A 21,765-nucleotide genomic window follows, 5' to 3' on the forward strand; every position below is an offset into this window, starting at 1 on the left:
CTTCGCAGTCTGGCGACAAGGGCCTCCGCGACGGCGGCCTGTCGCAGTGATAGGGCCTTTTTTGCAGTGATAGGGCCTTCTAGCACATCTTGTTTCTCGGAGGGGCCTGGTAAGACCTCAGGGACCCTCCGAGTGACCCCCGCCTTTGAAGTCTGTGCCTCATTTTCCGATGTTTTGCCGGGATTTGGTCTCTGGCGGCTGGCTGGTTAAGCCTACCAGCTGCCAGTTTGACTATGGCCGACCGGGCTCCTTCAGATGGCCAGTCACAGCCGGGCGGCTCCTCCTCGTGCGGGGTGAATCCAGCCGTCGTCTCGGAACAGTCCTTGGAGAGCCTTCTGCCTTCTGGTATACCTTTGGACCCCGACCCTGCCTATCACTCTGGGGGTGCCCTCTCGCTGAAGCCGCCGGTGGTTCTGGAGCCGCCGAAAGCCACCCGCTTAGAGTTGGGCACGGACGCCGACGCCATGAAAGTTCATGAGGAGATTGTCACGGCGATTTTGGACAAGGAGAACAACATAGGTCCTGCAGCCCGGGGTGTTCTTCTGCCTCTCGTCTGTGGCTTATACCGCCAAACAGCACATTTCTTTGCTTGTGCGGTTGCCGAGACGAACTATTCACGGACGCTCCGGACCTCTTTGGACGCGCGAGAGCGCGAACTGCAAATCCTCAGAACACAGCTCACAGAGATGTCTGCCAAAGTCACTGCGTCTGATGCGGAACTTCGCCATGTGAGGCAGGATGCACTGGTCCCTCGGACTTTTGCTGACGCTCTGCGTGGTGCTCCGGCTGTTCTACAGGGTGATGCCGCGAATGCAGCCTTGAATGTGTCGTCTGGTCCTCCAGGGCCTTCCCCTGTGGGAGGCTCCCGACCAGATCAACTGCCGCACAAGTTGTTACTAACGTCTGTCGCGCCCTCGGCGGACGTCGGCCGTGAGGTGGCGGCTTTGATTGAGGCAAACATCGACCCCGAGGTCGAGGGAATCTGAACTGTTACCCTCCAACCTTCTCGTCGTGCCCTCATGGTTGCCTCCAAGGACCCTGCGGACCTGCACTATCTCAAGGCCGCTATAACCAGGATCGAGGCTACTCGTACTTCGATCAATGTCCGTGTCCCCCAGCAGAAGAACCCGCACATTCGCCTTGCCGGGGTCGAGCCCGACGTGCGACCGCAGGACCTCGTCATGACACTTAACCGCCGGAACCCCGATCTCCATCTGGACCCATCCTCCTGCAAGGTTAGGTTATCTTTTGCCCAAAAATCTGGACAATTTGTGCATATACTCGAGGTTGACCCCGCTGCCTTCGCTCGGCTATGTGCGGCACGTCGCGTAACTATTGGATGGACTTCTGTCGAGGTCCGCGAAGATTTGTATGTCCCACTCTGACATACTGTGCTCAGTATGGCCACGCTTTGAAGGCATGTAAGTTGCAAAATGATCCTTCGAAGGCTTGCTGCGCCCGCTGTGCGAGTTCGCACGCTTTGGCGGCTTGCCCGGTCAGTGTCCAGGACCTCAGAAGCAAGTGTGCACCTTGCGCGCCTGCTGGTCGCCCGTCCGGTCATCCTGCGGGGCATGTGCCTTGTTCACTTTTGCGTGAACATGCGGATAGGATCCGCGCCCGCACTCATTATGGGCTTTAGTCCTTGTGTTACCCCGCGTCCCTTGCCCGATCACATTTTGTTTCTCCAAGTTAATTTAGATCACACCCGTTGCGCGACTTCCTCGATGGTTAAATTTATCCAGGACAACAATATTAGAATAACGGCTGTGAGCGACCCATACATCTCCACCAATAATGAATTTTTAGGACTTCCCTCTACTTGTCACAAAATCTGCGCACCTTAAGACCCTAGGTGTGTCATATTGCTCCATAATCCTACTTTTGATATCTTCCAAACTTTTATTTCTCCTGAAGTTGTTGCTATGTTATGTTCCACACCGACAGAGAATTTTCTTTTTATTGCAGTAAACATTCCGCCTCGTGCCGACATTGAAGCGGCTCTTGCTTTGCTTACTACTTGTATACAAACTTCGTCCACTGATAAAATAATCATTTGCGGAGATTTTAATGCAAAAAACGTTTTATGGGGCGGAAGATCACTGACACTAGAGGAACTCATGTTCAAGCTTTTGCGGCCTCCAATGCCCTGGTCGTTCTTAATAATCCGGACTCTTTACCAACCTACGAAACTCCGTATGCTTCAAGTTTGACTGACCTTAGCTTCGCGTCACCAAATTTGCTAACACAGGGCTATTCTTGGCAAGTCAGTGCTGATGCATCACTTTCCGAGCACAGATTTATTACATATTCGTTCTCCTCCCAACTTGTGTCTCCGTTTAAGCGGCTCACCAGAGCCAGCTCGGATCGTTTAATTTACCAGTTAACTTCCTTGCCTTGGTTTGAATATTTTTATAATCATCAGTCTCATTCAGCGTCCGCTTTGATCAGGTTCTAGCTAAATTTAACGACACTTTTATGACACCGCCGTTTCCAGCGCATTACAGACCCTCAGTTAAGATTTTTCCACCGCTCAGTTTATTATAGGGCTCTTGCAACGTATCGAACTAATATTCGAAACACCCATGATAATTATTTAAAGGAGATCTGCTCTACTGCTACGCGCAAACTCCTGTTTGGCAAGCCACACAAACATGCCATTTGCAAGCTCAGGGGCCCTTCTGTAATTCCTCCTCTTCAGCACTCTGATGGCACGTATACTGAAGCGCTTCCTGACTCTGTGAAGTTGCTACTTCGTACTCACATCGCTACAGATATTTTTCTCACGATCTTCCTTTCCGTACTCACGTTCGTGACATTATAGCACAGCCTTACAATAGCTCAGTTCAAGATTTACCCTTCACTGCTGCGGAAATTGAAGCTCTAACCAATTCGATCGCTGTGACGTCTTCTCCTGGCCCTGATCTAATCTCTCCTCGTGTTGTTCGCGCCTTGTTTAATGCTCATTCCTTGTTTTTCCTCTGTATTTTTAATTCTGCTTTGCATTTGGGTTACTTTCCTCAGACTTGGAGAGTTGGAAGGATTATTTTTATTCCCAAACCGAACAGACCAGCGCACCTTGCCAATTCTTACCGGCCTATCTGCATTAATTTGTCTTTCGGAAAAGTGCTCGAACGCTTGTTGTATGTTAGGCTGTACTATTTCCTGTTCCAGAATAATCTACTGCACAAAAATCAGTATGGTTTCACGCATGGCCGTAGTTCTGTTCAGGCTCTCTATCGTTTGCGGGAGTTATTATTTACATATCAGCAACAAAAACTTCCTGTGGTTCTCATTTCTCTGGACTTTAGAGGTGCATTTGATAGTGTTTGGTACCCTGTGGTTTTAAATTTTTTAAGACAACATCGTTGTCCAGGAAATTTATATTCCCTCTTGGCTTCTTTCTTAGATAACCGATATTTGACCTATCAATCTCCTTCTTGTACTATTTCTGTGCCTTATTCTGTCGGTAGTCCGCAAGGTTCGCCTCTGGCACCTTTACTTTGGAACATTTTAATTTATGACCTCTTAAATCTCCCTGTCCCCTCACCTATTCACATTCAGGCATATGCTGACGACACTATTATCCTTGTCCCTGGAAATACTAGCCGCGAGAATGAGGTGGCAGACAGTCTCGCCCATAAAGCTCTCTCAAGGATTCCATAAAAAAAAGTACCTCAAGATGGGAAAAGTCCCTGCAGGAAAACGGTGCTCGATCACTTCAGTACCCTGTGGAGTGCGTCCCACAAGCCTTGTGTGACCAAGGGACTGAGAAGATCTCAGGCGACCCTTCTGCATCGAATTCGCACGGCCTCTGCTCGCACTCCTGCATGGATGCATAAGACCGGCATAGCATCGTCTCCGCTCTGCTCTTTATGTGGTGTGTGCGGGGATATCGAACATTATATTATGCACTGCCCAAAGTACAACGCGGAAAGGCATGTGATGTTCGCTTCCTTCAAGAAGACAGGAACCCGTCACAGCACAGTGCAGGACATTGTCTACCCGAGTGGAAACCAGACATGCAGAAGGGAGGCTGCACGCCTTCTTTTAACATTTCTGCAGAACACTGATCTTGTTTTTAAATGGTGACAGCAGGAACGGACTATGGCCTACTGTGATTGAATGTGTGCGTAGATGGTGTCTTCCGGAGTGGACTACTTTATACTATGAGTGAATGTGTGTATGGAGTGTGGCGCTACAATGGCCTATGTTCTAGTGTGACTGAATATATGCATAGATGGTGACTTCTGGAGTGGACTGTGATGTGAACTTTGTGGATTGATTGTGTGCATAGATGGTGCCTGCGGGAGAGAATGTGTGCTATTATAAGAGACTGTGCGCTTAGCGGGGTAGATGCGGCATTGTTAATACCGAAGGGACGCTGCGGTGGAGCAATTGCCGGCAGACAAAGCAAGGCTAACCCCGCCTGTAGAATTCAACACCTCAACCTCAACCTCAACCTTGTCAACATTGGGTTCAAATGTTTTAACATTAATCCAGAACTGGTGTGGCAAGTATCGTGTTCACTTAAACCCTCAAAAGTGTCCTTATGTTTTATTTTTTAATGGAGTCCCGGTGTTGCGCAAAACGTAAGCCAACTATACGCCTAGACAATTACAGTCTCAAGTGTGAACCCAATATTAAATTATTAGGAGTTGTTCTTGACTCCCAGCTAAGCTTTATTCCTCATGTTAATTATTTGCAAGAGAAAATTATTGCATCTGATTAGAAAAAAATTTTATTTACATATGTACACATGCCAAGGTTACCGGATACATTTGACATTCACAAGTTGACATGACGCTCAGCATGTAAGGCGAGCCAATTAGAGTGCCAAAACATCTTTGAATAACTAACAGGAATTTCTTGCGTGCGATTTAAAGCGGCGTGGCATGATTATTAACAGTGAGTGATACCGGAAAAATCTGACACGGAAAAAAAAAGGGGGGGGGGGGAATAAAGAAGAAGACCTTAGCACCAGTTTGGTCTAAAGACCAGAACAAGACGTTCATTGTTAACAGAAATGAATGGGCATGACCACTGCCGGAGAAACTCTTCCTCTCCCAAGAAAAAGAGCTCCTCTGACAAGAAACTGATCAGCTCCCTTCTAAGACGGCCAAGTATTGGCCACACAGCTCGGCGTCGAAAGCCACCAGCGACCGCGGTGCATCGATTGCGCCATAAACTAAAAAGACCTGCAACAATTAACAGGCGAGCAAAACGGCCGCTGGGGAAGCGGCCGCGGGAGACAAAGCTCGAAATGCCCTGCCCACGGAATCCCGCATGAACGGCGCGCCAAAAGACACGTGCTACCATGCAGGTGACTGTAGCATGGCGATTAGATTCCGGAAGCGGGCAATTCGGACAGGTACTGGAGCGTAAAACGCCCCACCGCTCCAGCCGATCACAAGTAGGCAGCACTGCCCAACCAAGTTTCCACACAAAGTCACGTAGATGGTCTGGGAGAGGCGTCGATGTTATGCGCGCCCATTGAACGCGGCGCATCGGTGAGCGGCGAGCCGCCGGCACAACAGGCAACAACAGCGAGCCCATAATATTCACGACACGGTCTGTAAGGATGTTGACGACAGGTGCTACTGCGCTTGCATGCCTGAAAAAGGCCACTGCCGTAGTATATATAGCGGTAGGCTTCTCTGATTGAGGACCATGATTAACTGGGGCCGAGGGATCCAAAAAGCGCAAGGAAGGGCCCAAAAAGTACCGCGCCAGGGTTCGCGCCGGAGACGCGTCCCCCAGCAGGATACGCAACATGCACTTCAATGCTAACAGTGAGGACGTGATGGTCAACGTTGGGAAGGCAAAACCACCTCTCTCACGTGGTTGTCCAAGAACAGCACGAGGCACAAGCTCGGTTCTGCCTGACCAAAAAAAAGAAAAAACTGTAGTCTGCACCCGCCTTATGACGCGCAGGGGTGGTTTAACAATGTGGCAAAGGTACCAAAAGGCACCCAGCACGACCGACTGAACCAGGTAGCGCCTCTCAAGCAGAGGAAGGTCAAAGGTCTGTGCCCTCTGCACACGAGCTGTAATACCTTCTACGACCGAAGACCACATACCATCCCATACTCCAGCACAGTCGTAGGTCACTCCTAAAATGCGCATCTGCTCACACCACTGCAAAGGTATTGTACTCGTTATACGTCTCTGAGGTGACCCTACAAAAAAGTAATGACTCTTGGAATAATTAAGAGCAGCCCCCGACAAGGAGGCGTACTCTCGAAAAACGTTTAAAACTTCGAGCAGGCTGCGTTCATCAGCTAAGTATAGCGTGATGTCATCTGCATAAGCAGTGACGCGTACACTCTCACTGCCTGGCAATGCCAGACCGCTAATGAGAGAATGGTGATTGACTGCCAAAAGGAAAGGCTCTAATGCTAAGACAAACAAAAGAGGGGAGAGCGGACAACCTTGACGGACGCCGCGGCCAACATCAAATGCGGTACTTTCCCAGCCATCGAGGAACAGAGTGCTTGAAATATCTCTGTACATCTCTTTAATAAGTAGCACTAAAAAAGGTGGGAAACCGAAAGCATCCAGTGTACCGTAAATATACTCATGCTCTAGAAAGTCGAATGCCTTCTCTTGATCTAGAGAAACAAGAAGACCCTGTGCGCGCCGCCGTATAGTATACTCTAGGATATCTCTCGTTACAGAAGATAAACTATGTATTTCACGGCCCGGAATGGAGCAAACCTGGTGGCAGGAAATGAGGGACGGGAGAAGAGCCCGTAAACGGCGGACGAGTAATTTTGCTAATACTTTATAATCTGTATTTAGTAAGGTAATAGGGCGCCAATCTGCCGGACATGTCGAGAAAAAAGACTTTTTAGGGATCAGAACGATGCGGCCTCTTTTAAATGAATTAGGAAGGACATTCCGAGTGAAACAAATTTTTAACACTTCCGTGAAAATGGGGCCTACTATATGCCAGAATTGTAAATAGAACTCCACAGGAAGACCATCTGGCCCAGGCGTTGAGCCTCGTTTCATGGAATCTAACGCCTCCTTGATTTCATCTGTTGTTGGCGGAGCCATAAGGCCATCATGAAGTTCATCCGCAACCTGCGGCAAGCCTGCAAAAAAAGGGTGTGCGGAAACGTCATCGCGATGAACCAAAAAGTGCGACTGAGCAATATCCCTGAAATGGACGAAAAACGCACTGAAATTCCTGCCAACTGTCTGGGCCACAGCACCGACGGAAGAGGTAAAAGCAGGGGCACCTTGAGCGCACAACAGCTCCTGGCGCGCAAACCGAAGCACCTCTGGATGAGAAGTTGGATTGCGCCGACAACGCCATGCGGCCGCTGTCAGAGAGGATGATCGTAAAAGACGCTGGAGACGCTCTGAAAGTTCCTCTTTCCATGCACACATAAGCGCCGATGGCGATGGGGTGCGCTGAGCTATACGGAGCTTCGCCGTCATAACACGAACCTCAGCTGAGACGCGAGCTCTAAGGGCTCGACCAGAAGCGGCGCAATGGTGACGCCACTGCTCCTTCAGACGATCCCAGTCACCAGGCACGGCCCCAACAACCGAAAACCGCAAGGCCCGCGTTAGTCCTTCTCTCGTGCTGGCATCGTGAAGGATGCGTACATCCAAACGCCATGGTCTGAAAGGAGACACTGCAGCCGCCGGAACCCTGAGCGACAGAAGAAAGGGGCGATGGTCTGATATGTGTACTGGTGAGGATAGCAGCGTAATTACATTAGCAGCACCCACTGTCCTCGAAAGGCCCGTCGGTACGTACGCCCTGTCTAGCCTGCTTGACGACAATCCGCGACGCCAAGTCCACACAAAGACGCCGCCATGCAGGAGCTCATAAGCATCTGTTAACAGAAACTGGTTGACTAGGCGGCGCAACTGCGGAGTTGTTCTTGACTCCCAGCTAAGCTTTATTCCTCATGTTAATCATTTGCAAGAGAAAATTATTGCATCTACGACCAAGCTCCTAAATTGGTTCCGTTTCCATTTTCGTGTTTCTCCATCGGGTTCAAATGTTTTAACATTAATCCAGAACTGGTGTGGCAAGTATCGTGTTCACTTAAACCCTCAAAAGTGTTCTTATGTTTTATTTTTTAATGGAGTCCCAGTGTTGCGCAAACGTAAGCCAACTATACGCCTAGACAATTACAGTCTCAAGTGTGAATCCAATATTAAATTATTAGGAGTTGTTCTTGACACCCAGCTAAGCTTTATTCCTCATGTTAATCCTTTGCAAGAAAAAATTATTGCATCTACGACCAAGCTCCTAAATTGGTTCCGTTTCCATTTTCGTGTTTCTCCATCGCATTTGCGCCTAATGTATCATCATGTTATTCTTCCTACAATCACTTATGCCGCCCCAGCTTAGTGGTTCCACTGTCCGCCTTCCAAACTTAGAGATCGTGTCTTATAGTTGCAACGCATTCCGCTTCTTGCTCTTACTGGTGCCTACAGTACTACGAGAACTGTTTCTCTTTATGTTCTTGCCAATGTTCATCCATTGCCTATTTATCTGGACCAATTATGTGCAGAGTTTATGCTTTTTACATTACGACAACCCGTTGTCTACGGCACGACATTTTGTAACCCGTTTGAAATTGAGCCAGTACTTAATATCTGGTCTGACCATCCCTCATTGAAATATAAATTTTCTTTTGCTCAACTTAGTTATCAGGAAGCCTTGGCTTTTTCGTGTCAACGTGCATTGCATATTTAAACAGACGAGTCATTCACTCATCACAGTGCTGGTGCTGCTTTTGTGGTTCTTAACACAAAACATTTTATACGTTCATCGCATATCCTTAGAACCACCTTCAAGTGCCTATGCCGCCGAGCTTGTAGCATTCCATTCTGCTGTTGCGTTTGATATTATTAATCCTCTTTCTAAGGCCGTTCATTTCTACACTGATTTTCTATCTCTGCTTTCTGCCTTGTCTTCTGTTACTTCATTTAACCCGACAATTATTTCCATTAAGAAAGATCTCTATCGTTTGTCTTCTCTTGCCTCATTTCTTTTATTTCATATCCGGGGTCACTCCGGAATTTTTGGAAATGAGTTAGCCGACCAGGCTGCTGCTAGTGCTGGGCAATATGGCCATTTACACACTTCTACCCTTTCACGCCGTTGCGTGCATTCCCGTTTACACCATTCTTCACTCCTTTATGACGAGCTTATTGGGAAGAAAATAATGGCGGCACAGAATTATTTAAGTGGATCCCCGATACGCCCCCCGCCGCGGTGGCTCAGTGGTTAGGGCGCTCGACTACTGATCCGGAGTTCCCGGGTTCGAACCCGACCGCGGCGGCTGCGTTTTTATGGAGGAAAAACGCTAAGGCGCCCGTGTGCTGTGCGATGTCAGTGCACGTTAAAGATCCCCAGGCGGTCGAAATTATTCCGGAGCCCTCCACTACGGACCTATTTGTTCCTCTCTTCTTTCACTCCCTCCTTTATCCCTTCCCTTACGGCGCGGTTCAGGTGTCCAACGATATATGAGACAGATACTGCGCCATTTCCTTTCCACCAAAAACCAATTATTATTATTATTATACGCTCAATATTCCTTCCATCCGTCTACTTAGGAGTCGTCTTATTACTTTACTCACTGGGCATGGCCGATTCCTTTTCTACTTTAAAAAAATTGGCTTATCTCCGTCATCAATTTGTTCGTGCGGTGTTTTGCGCGAAGATGTGAGTCATTACTTCCGGAATTGATCCCTTACTGCTCATTTAGTTTCCCGTTTAAAGTCTCTCTGCTCATCTGACATTACACTGTATACTTACCCCTCTATTTTGAAGAACCCTGCTGCTTGTGCTGTTCTGATTCAATATGGTTCATCTCATCAGCAGCACAATTCCTACACATTCCCGATGAGTACCTTCGTCACTATCATTTTTCCTGCATAAGCTCTGTACAGAGAAGTGCTCTGTGTTCCTTTGCTGGACAGTGATGTATCTCTCTGTGGTCTGACACTGTGTTTGAACCAACTGTGCCTGTGACTTTATCTGTGGTGATATTATCTGTGACTTTAATTGTGCTTCTGACTTCACCCGCCGCGGTGGCTCAGTGGTTAGGGCGCTCGACTACTGAGCCGGAGTTCCCGGGTTCGAACCCGACCGCGGCGGCTGCGTTTTTATGGAGGAAAAACGCTATGGCGCCCGTGTGCTGTGCGATGTCAGTGCACGTTAAAGATCCCCAGGTGGTCGAAATTAATCCGGAGCCCTCCACTACGGCACCTATTTCTTCCTTTCTTCTTTCACTCCCTCCCTTATCCCTTCCCATACGGCGCGGTTCAGGTGTCCAACGATATATGAGACAGATACTGCGCCATTTCCTTCCCCCCCCCCCCAAAAAAAAACCAAACCAATGTCTGTGGTGTCTGGACCAACTGTGCCTGTGACTTTATCTGTGTTGACATTCTCTGTGAAATTATCTGTGCTTCTGTCTGTTCTGCGCCTTTGAGGCTTTATGTTTTTTAGTTGTTTGTTGTTTCTATTTTCCTGCTTTTCTCTTTAAATTGAGTTTTTTTAGCGGTTATCTCCTTTTCTTTTTTTTATTGGCTTGAAGCCCGGTAAAGCGTTGCTGGTCCGGGCTCCCTCTCTCTTCCATTTATGTTTTTTTTTCTGAGAGGACCAATAAAAGGGTAAACGGGTTCGGCGCACCAACGACCGCTTCTACGTCTTCTCGGCCTACCTGGACGCCCGGCGGGTGCGCATGATCCGCGTGATCGCCGCGGCTCGAACCCGTCTGACGTACCGCGTGGTGTGCCGCATCTTCTGGTGCACCATGAGCGACGACGAGTCCTTCCTGTCCGCCACCGTGCTCGCCTCCAACAAGCTGATCGGCGAGAACTGGAACCTGCGCTACTCGGCCTTCTTCCTGCTCTGTCCGCTGCCCGCGGGCATGACCGGAGAGACGCCCCTGTGGGTGGCCGTGCAGCGGCTCAACGACCGCAGCATGCCGCGCAACCTGCTGGCCGTCCACCGCCGGGATGACGACTCGGCCCTGGACAGGCTGCCGGAGGAGCGGGAGCTGGCCGTCTGCGTCAAGCCCATCCACTACGAGTACAACAAGGTAGGGTGGTATGCGGGTGTACAACACACTCAGCTGCCGGCTGCACCTTTACAAGAATTTCTTTAGACTGTCTATAGACTGTCCATAGATACCTGTCTACAAAGACTATAGACTATAGACAAATCCTAGACAACAGTCTAGAGGCAATAAGAATTTTATAGATAGCCTATAGATTGATGGCCATACACATTTAGTAGACTTCTGTCTATGGACAGTGTATAGACTATGAATAGACAGAAATATCTATAGGAAGGCATAGTCTATTAGAAGTATAAAAACTGTCTATAGATCATTTTTGTAAGGGTGCGGTCCTCCTTGTTGAAGGTCCTTGAAGCACGTGCAGTCGGAATCAAAACTCTCAACCCCCCTTCCCCTGCTCACCGGGGTCCCGGCCTCTGAAGTGCATCGTGAGGTGGCGCCAGCATGCAGCGCGTCAGGGTTCTGAAGCTGTAAGGGAGTGAGGTGGCGGAGAGGTGAAGAGATCAAAGACTTGTGACCGCGACTGTAGGTAAACCACTGCGGTGGCCTGATCATTTGAGCATCCGCGTCGTGTGCGAGTGGTGTCGGGGTTCGGTCCCCAGTGCCGCCGGGTGCCCACATCTTTTCCAATGGGTACGACCTTTCCCCTGGCCTGGTGCTCGGCTTCTCTGTGGAGGTGATGTGCTTGAAAAAAGGGTATGTGACCCCACTTTGAATAACCAGAATACATTGTTCCACGCCACTATTAGGCCTCAGCTGCCCTTGAACCGTTAAAAAAATTGGCTCTGGTTTAGCTGTGGTCAAACCTGGAGTGACGCGATAGCTACAGCTGGCCGAGTGAAACTCGCTCAGTTGAATTGCATAGTAAGTCTTTCGCCGCTCCGTTTCGCTGGACGTTCCTCCTTCATCTTCGTCCCTGGATGTGGATTCACTCCCCCCCCCCCCCCCCGCTTTTCACCTCTCAACTCCCCCCCCCCCCCTCTGTTTCGCCAATGCGCCGCGCCGCTGGCAGCTGATCCGCACCACGTAACCAACTATGTGACCAACCTCGCGACCAGCCACGGCGCTGCCACGGTGGCCACGGCGGCGCCACGCTGAAGGCTCGAAATGCTAGCGTAATGTAGCTATCGCTACAAAGAAAAGGCCGTCATCATAAAGAACGTACGTGAAAGGTACACCAGCACTACCTTCCGAATGGAAGCTGGTGATAGCGGTTTTATTAAAAATAATAGTAAAAAGGAAGGAAAAGATTTTTGCTAGTCCCAGCATCTGCCATCGATACTGTAGCACCTGAGCTGGGGCAGCGAAAATAAAGGATAGCAGGCAGAATGGAAAAATGAAATGAAAGAGGTGAAGGGACAGGAAGAGAGGACCGGGGGAGAAGTAATATGTACAAAGTATTTACACAATAAGAAATGTGTCCAGGTTGTGCGCGTGATCAGTTCATTTTAGAGGAATTAAATCACACACGCGCACAGCACAGTGTTGGTTACAACTGGAGTGGGGCGTCCAGTTATTAATCGTTCAAAGTAGAACTCGTGGAGCGTTCGGTCACTGCGTGTAACTACCTGAAGGAGAACAGACGGGACGTCAAGCCCGTGTGTTCGAGGAATGCACAGAGGCTCAGCAAAGTTCGCTCACGAGTGCGCGCACTGCCCTGCGGCCACAATAGCGTCTTGATGGAGTCTGCAGTAGTACGTCCTGCGCCCTATAGGCCGCGAGCATATCGCGACGAGCATCGGCGAACGCGGCACAGTGAAGGAGCAGGTGATCTAGTGTTTCCACAGCACCGAATCCGTCACACACATCACTCGTCGCGATTCCGTGACGCACCCGTCGTTCCCCGGGCCACACGCAGCCAATGCGCGCGAGGAGGATCATTGCACGTTGTGACCTTGTAAGTGCGCGACAGCCGAATGAAAGCTACACAATTGGGGATTTGGATGTGTGTTTGTTCCCAGGTGTCCAGGTGGTCACGCGGTCGCGTGGCTGAGGCGCACGTGGCTCAGGAATTTCATCTGGGAAAGGAGGGGAGCTGAGGGCAAAGATGACGCATGCCATCACGTGTCCCGCTCTCGGTGTCAGCTGGAGAGTGTTCGAATGTTGCGTGACCAACAGAGGAACACGCTTCCCAGGAGAGTACTTGCCTCGATTCAAATAAACAGCTGCTACTGCATACACACGACCAATCTTTCGTGCAGTGCGTATTCCGAATTAGCCAGTGATGTGACTGCTTTTTCTTTGCTTAAGCCACACTGTAAACCAGCGCAAGAAGGAGGTATGACGCGGGGGGCTTTCGGCACTGTCCAGTACAGCGGCAGCTTTGCGCAGAGGCAGTGTCGCATCCCGTGAAGTCTCGACTGAGGAGCGACTATTGCTAGTTGAAAACTTTTCCCAATGCCCCGCCTGGACGACGTGAGATACCGTCGGCCGAGGCAATTTTTGGATGGCCCTCCGGGGCCACATCAACCTAATCAAAAGAAAGAATTGTTGTAGTGTTACCAATAATGACTATTGTAGTGCTATTAGTAATAATAGCGCTTACAGCTTTATTGTGGGAGGCTCTTTGGAAAGAGGGACAAAGATCGCTACCCAGTGGCGTATTAACTTGACAATGACGAATTCCGCATATTTGGGCAATAACCCATTATCTCTATCACAGCTGCCATAAGTGAACACTGGACCCGAATCGTGAAGAGTCTCTATAGAAGCACTCTAGACGAGACCTTGTGACGTCATCTCAACCTGGGGCTCGCAAGCCGCACCGGTGCTAGCCATCTGAGGGCCGTGGCGCATCGCTTAACCGCTGCACAACGCAATGTAGATAATGACCAGTTCCGCATATATGGGCGTTGAGACTGAGCTTAAGTGTCCCCTCCAGTTTTAATGCGAAAGCATTACTTGTCCGTACTCGCAGATGCGACAGAAAATCCCAGCGATGGCAAGGAACTGACGTCATCAAGCGGCCGTATGGCGCACAGAGCAAGCCGAGCGCGCCACTTCCGGCAATCCTATACATCGTACTGAAATTATGACGCAACCGTTGGTCGAACAGCGTTCCAGGTGGTTTAAAATGATTTCCCGTTGCTTATAGTCTATTTGTGCTTAAGTCAAGTTGGAGGCTAGCTTGAGACAAGGATTCGAACCGACGACATATGCAGCTTCCATTGGATGCCTTGCCACAATTTCATACAAAAATTGCGATGCAGCCGTTCGTCGTATAGCGTTCCTAGCTTGCGACATGGATTCGAACCGACGACAAGAGCACATTCAGTTGTATGACTGATTTAATATCTGCAGCGGCTCCTTGGACTTAAGATATTAAATTATTTTTGGAATATGGCGGAGTGCTTGAAGCACTCCGGCACGGGTTGACCCGGTATTGCATTGCCTCCGGGATCGGCCTGGGTTATAATTGCCCGCGTCTTTTCTTTAAATCTTTGCACTTCTGTCTTTTAACTCTCCTACTTTCAACACGTGGCAGCGATTGCGGCTCAGATTGATCCTGTAGACAGACCTGTGCACATTCCTTTTCGTTCTTCCTGTCAGCAACAGCAGCAGCGATCACTGCCAGACGCTTGGGGCGATGGAGGAAGGTGAACATACTGGCGTAGCCGCGCGCCAAGAATCAATGGTCGCGAAGTTTATGTCGTCTTGAAGAAAGCAAGACCTTTAACAAATAAAAAATGGCTACTACTTTGTGTGTGTCAGTATGGCTGTCTATGGAAACCGCCAGTCGCTCGACCACAAGCGTAGCCAGGGAGGTGCAGCTTTCCGCTTTCGATCAAGGTTAATCATAGTTAAACCACCAGCAATTTTATATGCCACTTCCTTCCTACAGATTTGAGTCCCTCAATGCAGCAGCGCGCTGTAAACACCAGTGGGTGGTGCGTATGCGTGTACCTCGCAGGTGCTTCAGTTTGCGGAGTTCATCGAGCTGAACGTGGCGCTGGGCGCGTCGCACTTCGTCTTCTACAACCACACCGTGGGCCCCGACGTGGGCTGCCTGCTAGAGCGGTACGCCAGCGAGAACCTGGTGACCCTGCTGCCCTGGGAGATTCCCATCGCCTCGCAGCGCGAGATCCGCACCGAGGCCCTGTTCGCGGCGCTCAATGACTGCCTGTACCGCGTCATGTACCGCTTCCGGTGGGTGGCCATGATTGACCTGGACGAGTTCATCGTGCCCTCCGGCAACATCACCATACCCACCATGCTCAAGAGGCTCCAGGAGCGGAACAAGGTGTGTGCCGTAAACTCACTAATCTCGAGAGCACACGCACGCATGTTCGTGACCCAATTTAGCAGCTCAGCTAATGGTTTCGGGGAGAGACCAATACAGTTACAGTACAATGACTTCCCGGTGGTGCGTTCCAGTCCACTCGAAGCTGGCACTCTCACACAGCTAAGTGCACGTCCGAAATTTTTAGCCGCACGTACTTGTATAAGTAAATTAACATAAAAAGCAAACAGACTTTTCGGAACAGGTTTTATGATTTGCTCCGGAATCGCACTGAAATGAAAGCGTCCAAAACTGAACCGTCTCTATCAGTGCGCTCATTCACCTGTTTTCTTCGAAATGCTTACTCTAGAAGCCTCACTGGAGCACCTTATCATGCAGCAGAGTCAGGTTACGTCTGGATGGCGGCGATTTTATTGTGTTGGCTTTATAAGTGAGAGTTTTGAAATTGAGGCCTGCCACCTTTGTTTGCCTCAGCTATAGTACAGCTGGACTGTTGCATTCAGGAATCAGTTTTTCTACATTATGTATGCTGTCCTCCAACAGCTTTTACCATTGCGCTTTAACGCTTTACCCGCTATCTTCGGAGTGTTCACTGCCGTAATGCTTAACGAGGGCGCTCAATAATCTCGCCGTCCTGTGCGCAGAGTGGCCGCGCTGGGGCCTACTCCTTCCGCAACGCCTTCTTCTACCTGCAATGGCCCGACGACCCCGTGGCCGCCAAGGACAAGCTGCCGCTGGTGACTCTGCGCAAGACCATGCGCAAGCTGCACCTTCACGCGCACCGACAGCGCTCCAAGTGCATCCTGGAGCCCGAGAGCGTCGTCGAGGTGGGCAACCACTTCGTCTGGGAGTTCCTGGCCGGCAAGACGACCGTCAACGTGGCGTCCAGCGTCGCCTTCCTTCACCACTACCGTGTGTGCGAGTTTGGCGGCAACGACTGCGTCAACGCCACCTCGGTGCGCGACACCAAGGTCTACTACTGGAAGCCCCGCCTGCTGGAAGCCGTCGGGCGACGCATGAAGATGCTCCGGCGCAGGGACCTCGCCTGTCCTGGACAGCCGCCCAGGATCAGGCCGGGAGGTGGCAACCGGACGTCGCACACAGCGGCTCCGGTCGTGGCGCCCTCGACGTCGTCGTGACCTCCCCCTCCGTCATGACGTGCGAGGAAAGAGCACGAGTTTTAAGACTGCAACGTCGTTGCAGCTTGTCCCAGAAGGCGCCTCAAAGCCCAAAGCGCAGAACCGGACGTCTCTGCGAGTTGCGCCCAGCCGTACCCGGCGCGCATCTTTAAAATCCAGCTTGCTACAAGACCACGTTACGTAATATGCGCATAAACGTCGTTCCAGGATAATTTGGAACGAAGTCTGACAAGTCTGGGAATGTTCACGCAACCCGGAGGGCATTCATACTTTAGCGGAAATTGTTTGCGAACATTAATATCAGCGTCGTCTGCGTCTTTGGAACCAAAGCAGCGATTGTGCTTGGTCGAAAAGAGTGCGCTGTGTGCAGGATGGGCGCTGCGTAGCGACGTCAACATCGCCGTGACTGTCTCTAGAAGGAACGCAGTACTGCCTCAGAATGCCGAACGGTGTCCAAATGGACGCCCTTCTAGAGTTGCTCCAAAGCAGGCGTGTTTGGCGCGTTGAATAAACGCTTGCTCCAGTTTTCCTCGAGACAGACGACATGGGAGAAAGAAATGGACGAAGGAAACGTGATGGCGGGTGATCGGAGATCACTGGTTCTTCCACGTCCCGTGCGCATTGCCAGCGTGAAAACCCAAAGGCCACGTCATCTTTCTTTGTTGTCACAAAGCATTCGGTGCGTAGTATACCCTAGCTGTAGCATTTCCCATCGGCTACGCAGATGCAGCAAGATGCACACGTAATATACAGGGACAGGCAACTCACGATGAACGCTATCCTAAATGTTAAGAGTTGGCCATGCGCTCGTTCGTGCTGCTGTCTTCCAGGTCCGCAGAGTCAGAGATTTTTTATTTATCATCGACCGGTGTGCGAAGGTTGTCCGAGCCACATTGTAAGCGTTGCCAGAAGCGTCCAGCACACTAAACTCTACAACGTATAGTCTTCACCACGTGTCCGCAAGATCAGAAGGAAGCAGCAAGCCGCTTTGGCTTCCCGATTCCACGCATTCCGATTCCAGTCGGTTGGAACTTTTGATCCCGAACTCCTCTGGACCGCTTCGCGAATCTCTGTCCAAGTCGTATCCGTCTCGATCTCGACGGCCCATAGCGACGCGAAGCGGACGTGGAACATTTTATGTTCATCCTCTCATCCATTGTTTTGTTCTTCCGTACACTGTAGAGGCTATCAGCAGGAGGTGATAAAGCTGCAACTGTGACGTGCGTGGTTTCTTCAAGCGGATACCGTGATGCGTCGAGTCAGTGCTGTGGTTTCGAGCAAGGAACTGTGACCCTGAGTCCATTGCCGAATGTTTTTGTGAATGAGTGTGACTGTGCTGCATTGACACACCATACGGATTTCGTGATGTGCACTGGTCCTGCAGGATTGCGGGGATGTGGTTTTATATATTGGCCGATGGATCGGACTGTAGCGAACGCGCTAATAGTTATTTCCGATACGAAGCCTGTGCCCCATTTTAGAACATTTTTATAATAGAAAACGCCGTCCCGTATGGCCAACTTGTTCCAGCTTATTTTGACCCCCCCCCCCCCCGGGAAACTTTCTCCAGAACGTGTGATTGTCTAGTGTTTACTCAGATAGCCGTTTATAAGTGTGACGTCTAGAAAGCTGTGCATATGAGCCGCGGCGAACTTGATTTTATTTGCAGTTTTGCGGAAAAGAACGCGCTTGGAGTCTTCTGTATTCTAGAATTATTTATTTGATTTTATATTCGTTTTTATTCATTTCTTTGTTGGTGTCTTTATTTGAATACGGCACGAGTACTTGACTTCACAAAAATTGATGCATTTACGTAAACGAAGAGCCTATGTAATCCTCGGCGAGAGCCGCAGAATCCTGTCTACGCGATTAATAAGCAACGCAGGAAGCCTAAAATGTCCGGGAGGTCCGTCTTAGCGCCGGTGACCATAGTGCGATCCTTTATTTCTTCTTAGGGCGGTTCGTATGCTTGTTCTGGCACTACTAGTATTTACTAAATGTGCTAACTGGGGCAGCCAGGCTTGATGGAAGGGTAGCGCGACAGTTGTGAACGATTTAATTTATGCATAAATTTACTCGTTTGCTGCCAAAAATCGCTCCCGTCTGTCATTGGGACCAGAAGAATATCCTGGTCCTGAAGACAGCGTAGTCCTCCGAAGGCTGCTAATCGCGGTTGTTTATTCAGCACAGAGCAGAAAAAACTAGGGGTAACTGTTTTTTTTGTTGGGGGGGGGGGGGTAGGTATATTCGTTATAAATAGCGATGTAGTAAAAACGGAAAAAACCCGTTTTTTCTTCACTATTAGCTTGCCTGTGACGAATACTTGTGAAATTCATTACGGGTGTCTGGTTCTCTTAGGTGTTAGAGATGCCGCCCGGAGGTGGCTGTGCGTACGGGACCCTTAATTCTTTCTGACAAACGCACCTCTGGCTGAGGGAGGGTTGAGAAGGAATCTTGGTTGCTTTCAGGATGACGCTGCAATATCGTCCCCATTGTACCACTTCCACACGATGCGTCTTCCTGAAAAGTTGTCAGGGTTGCGGACGGTTACATACATGTGCACACCTCTTTTTTGCGCTCTGTACACTCTGGCGTCCAAGCAAGCATGCCCACATTTACAAGGTGCGTCCCACAGACGCCCAATTTTGTTCGCCGAAAGCAGCGAGGTAGCCTCCGATGTCTCCTTATGTACGGAATAACAGTGTAGAGTTGCGTAGTTCGGCAGTCTCGACAACCAATGTAATCGCAAATGCGAGTTTCTTAGAAATGGGAGCGAAGGTCGATACCTTATAGCTCCTGACGAAACTATGACAGTACTCGGCTCAGCGCGGATCGTACCAGTATAGCCTGGTGCCATCTCTTACGCACACACGCTCCTCCTTTAAATGCGTTCCAAGACTGTCTGCACAGTCACTTAACTGCTGCCCTTACAAAAAGTCTACAGACAGTCTATAGACTTCTTATAGACACTATTGCGGTCTACAGATATTTCTTTTTGTCTATGGAGAGTCTGTAGAGTGTATATAGAGAAGTCGTCTAAATGTGTACGGCCATAAGTCTAAACCTTGTCTATAGACTGTCTATAGAAATGTATTACTTAGACTGTTCTCTAGGGTTTGGCTATCCGTAGACTTTTTAGACTGAAGTCTTTGGACAGAAATTTTTGTAAGGGTGGTTACTGCTTCGTTGCAAACGTACGGTCGGCTACAAAAACTTACCGGGGAATAAAGACGCGAAAAAAAAACTCGAAGCTGGGGGGCACAATCTAGACATGCATGCCATAGAGGAAGGAAAAGGTGCAGGGTAGGCCGTGACGTCACAGTTTGCAAAGCTGGAAGAGATACTACCTCACCATAGTATATCTGCAACGCTGTTTCCGGTCATTGCCAAGAGCACCCCGACCCACGTGACCTCCCGTACGCTTTCCTCAGGCCGCAGTTGGAGACCTGGAAGGCAGTGAATAGAATAACCTAGTGCACTGTGCCACCTCTCCTATTTTTTCTCTTCCATGGGACCGGCAGTGGCAGGTGCTAGTCTCCGTGCATTTGACACCGCGCATGCGCAAAAGAACCGTCTCTTCCGTTATACGTCTGCGCCAGTACCCAGTACTGTCCGCTATACTAAAACTCGCTGCTACCTACAAAACGAACTGGACAAACCAAGGAAATGTGAAGGTAACGTAAAGAAAAAAACGCGGCTTGTTCGTTATGTGCAAAGTCTCAGAGCATCTTGTTCCCTCGACACGCCAATGAGAAACGAGTCTCGGCGAAGCGCCATGTTGCGCATGTGCAAATACCCCTGAGCTCGCAACGCATCAAGAACGCCTTTTCTTGAATTCTTCGACGTCTTCCCTGCGTAATTTTTTTTGTTACCCTGCAGGAACTCGAGCGATTCAAACTACCTTCCAACTTCCTCTGCGAGCTGAAAAAAAAAAGTACCTTGTTAGTGGACGGCGCATCGCTCCAAGTACGAATGAAGTCTTCCCGAGATGACGATCTGGCCCGATTCTGGTCCCAGTTGCTTACTTGCCGCGGGTAATGTTTTGTTTGTCACGTGTAAAAACTGGACGGGATAACTTCCAGTTACCACAGGCTTCTTGCAAACCTAAGCTGTCGCAGTTTCTCAGGGTAAGTTGTATTATGCCAGCCAGTAGTCAACAAGACAATGTCCCACTTTGCAGCCATTTCGGTTCTTTTCTCTCTCATCGCTCTAAACTACAGCGTGCACATTTGACTCAACACTGTCGACTAGCTCTCGTCCGTACTGAGCTCAAACGTTACCATCCAGACAGAAACCAGGCAGTCTAGTGATGTCGGCTCAAACCCGATTAAAACTTTTCATCACATCTCAAGGATATGGTTACGGCGTCGCATACGTCCCTTGCAGCAGTGTTCGCGTTTTGAGTCTTTGTCTCTTCCAATAAACGCCCATTTGCTCGCTAGACACAGGTCAACGCTTAATATATTCCACAGGGAAAAGCCATAGGAAGAAAAAATAAATCCATGCGGTAAGCAACACGATTTTGTACATCTAGCTGGCACATGAACGGCTGCAGAACCAGCTCCCGGAGGAAATGGTCTCTGTGCGGTTGTTAGCGGCCCACCGGCCGCCCGAAGACAGCAACGTCTCCTCTAAAATGGTAATAGACTTGTAGACAATGCCGTCCCTACTATCGGCCAACAAGTATGCGCTAACTCTTGTAATGTCCGGCGTCTCTTCAAGATTTGCATCAGGCAGCGGTAAAGGTGTGGGGAGAGGGGGGTGGAGTGCGTAATCCCTAATTATAATTCCTGTAAAAACTGCTGACTATAAATCCCAGAGCGCTTCAGCGCGTTCATGCTGAGACACTGCTGCTTAAGAGGCAGTCGCCAACTGTTAATGCAAATGAATCCGTTGAAGGAAGCGTTCTTGTTGGTAGATTAAACATACAGAAAACGAAGCGAGAAGTTGTATGTCCAAATAAGCGTTATTCCTGTCTAAGCATGCTGAGAGAACGATAAAAATCTCAACATGCGCATTTCCGCGAGGATACAAAAAATGGGGAAATTGATTGTAAGGTTGTACACCAACTAAACTTGGCCGTGATCTTTAAGGTCCATGGTGTCTGTTCGGAGTACTCTTAAGTGCTGTTTATAAAGTGTGTCCTTTGGTATTATACTGCAAGTGGACCAAATCAGTTTCGGTCCATAGGCTTGACCACTTCGGTCAACAGTGACGCTTTGAAGCCTTACTACTTGGTGCAACTTGTCGCTCGTTTGAAATAAAAAGCACAGAATTAACCCTCATGGTCTGCGCCCAAAGCGTTAACCTTTAGGCGCAGTCGATCTATTCA

The 21,765-nt window shown here is 49.5% G+C and overlaps 1 protein-coding gene and 1 non-coding gene across 2 annotated transcripts; both read left to right on the forward strand.

The window, feature by feature from the left end:
* The first annotated feature begins 1,019 nt into the window (after positions 1-1,019).
* LOC144102412 (uncharacterized) lies at positions 1,020-16,926 on the forward strand. Its single transcript, XM_077635691.1, has 4 exons — positions 1,020-1,235; positions 10,644-11,075; positions 14,965-15,294; positions 15,939-16,926. The coding sequence occupies exons 1-4, from the start codon at positions 1,020-1,022 to the stop codon at positions 16,431-16,433; spliced, it is 1,473 nt and encodes a 490-aa protein (XP_077491817.1). The 3' UTR covers positions 16,434-16,926.
* On the forward strand, positions 13,374-13,515 carry LOC144102858 (U4 spliceosomal RNA). The gene has a single exon (XR_013308240.1). It is a non-coding gene; the product is annotated as a U4 spliceosomal RNA (small nuclear RNA).
* Positions 16,927-21,765: the final 4,839 nt, after the last annotated feature.

The sequence above is a fragment of the Amblyomma americanum genome, chromosome 8 (genome assembly GCF_052857255.1).
Source record: "Amblyomma americanum isolate KBUSLIRL-KWMA chromosome 8, ASM5285725v1, whole genome shotgun sequence".
Taxonomy (NCBI): Eukaryota; Metazoa; Arthropoda; class Arachnida; order Ixodida; family Ixodidae; genus Amblyomma; species Amblyomma americanum.

Excerpts from the sequence above, each read along its gene's own strand:
- LOC144102412 (XM_077635691.1), top strand. The coding sequence starts at position 1,020 with ATGGTTGCCTCCAAGGACCCTGCGGACCTGCACTATCTCAAGGCCGCT. Across the intron at positions 1,236-10,643 it reads TGGACCCATCCTCCTGCAAG|GGTAAACGGGTTCGGCGCAC; the intron begins GTTAGGTTATCT and ends GACCAATAAAAG. Across the intron at positions 11,076-14,964 it reads TCCACTACGAGTACAACAAG|GTGCTTCAGTTTGCGGAGTT; the intron begins GTAGGGTGGTAT and ends TGTACCTCGCAG.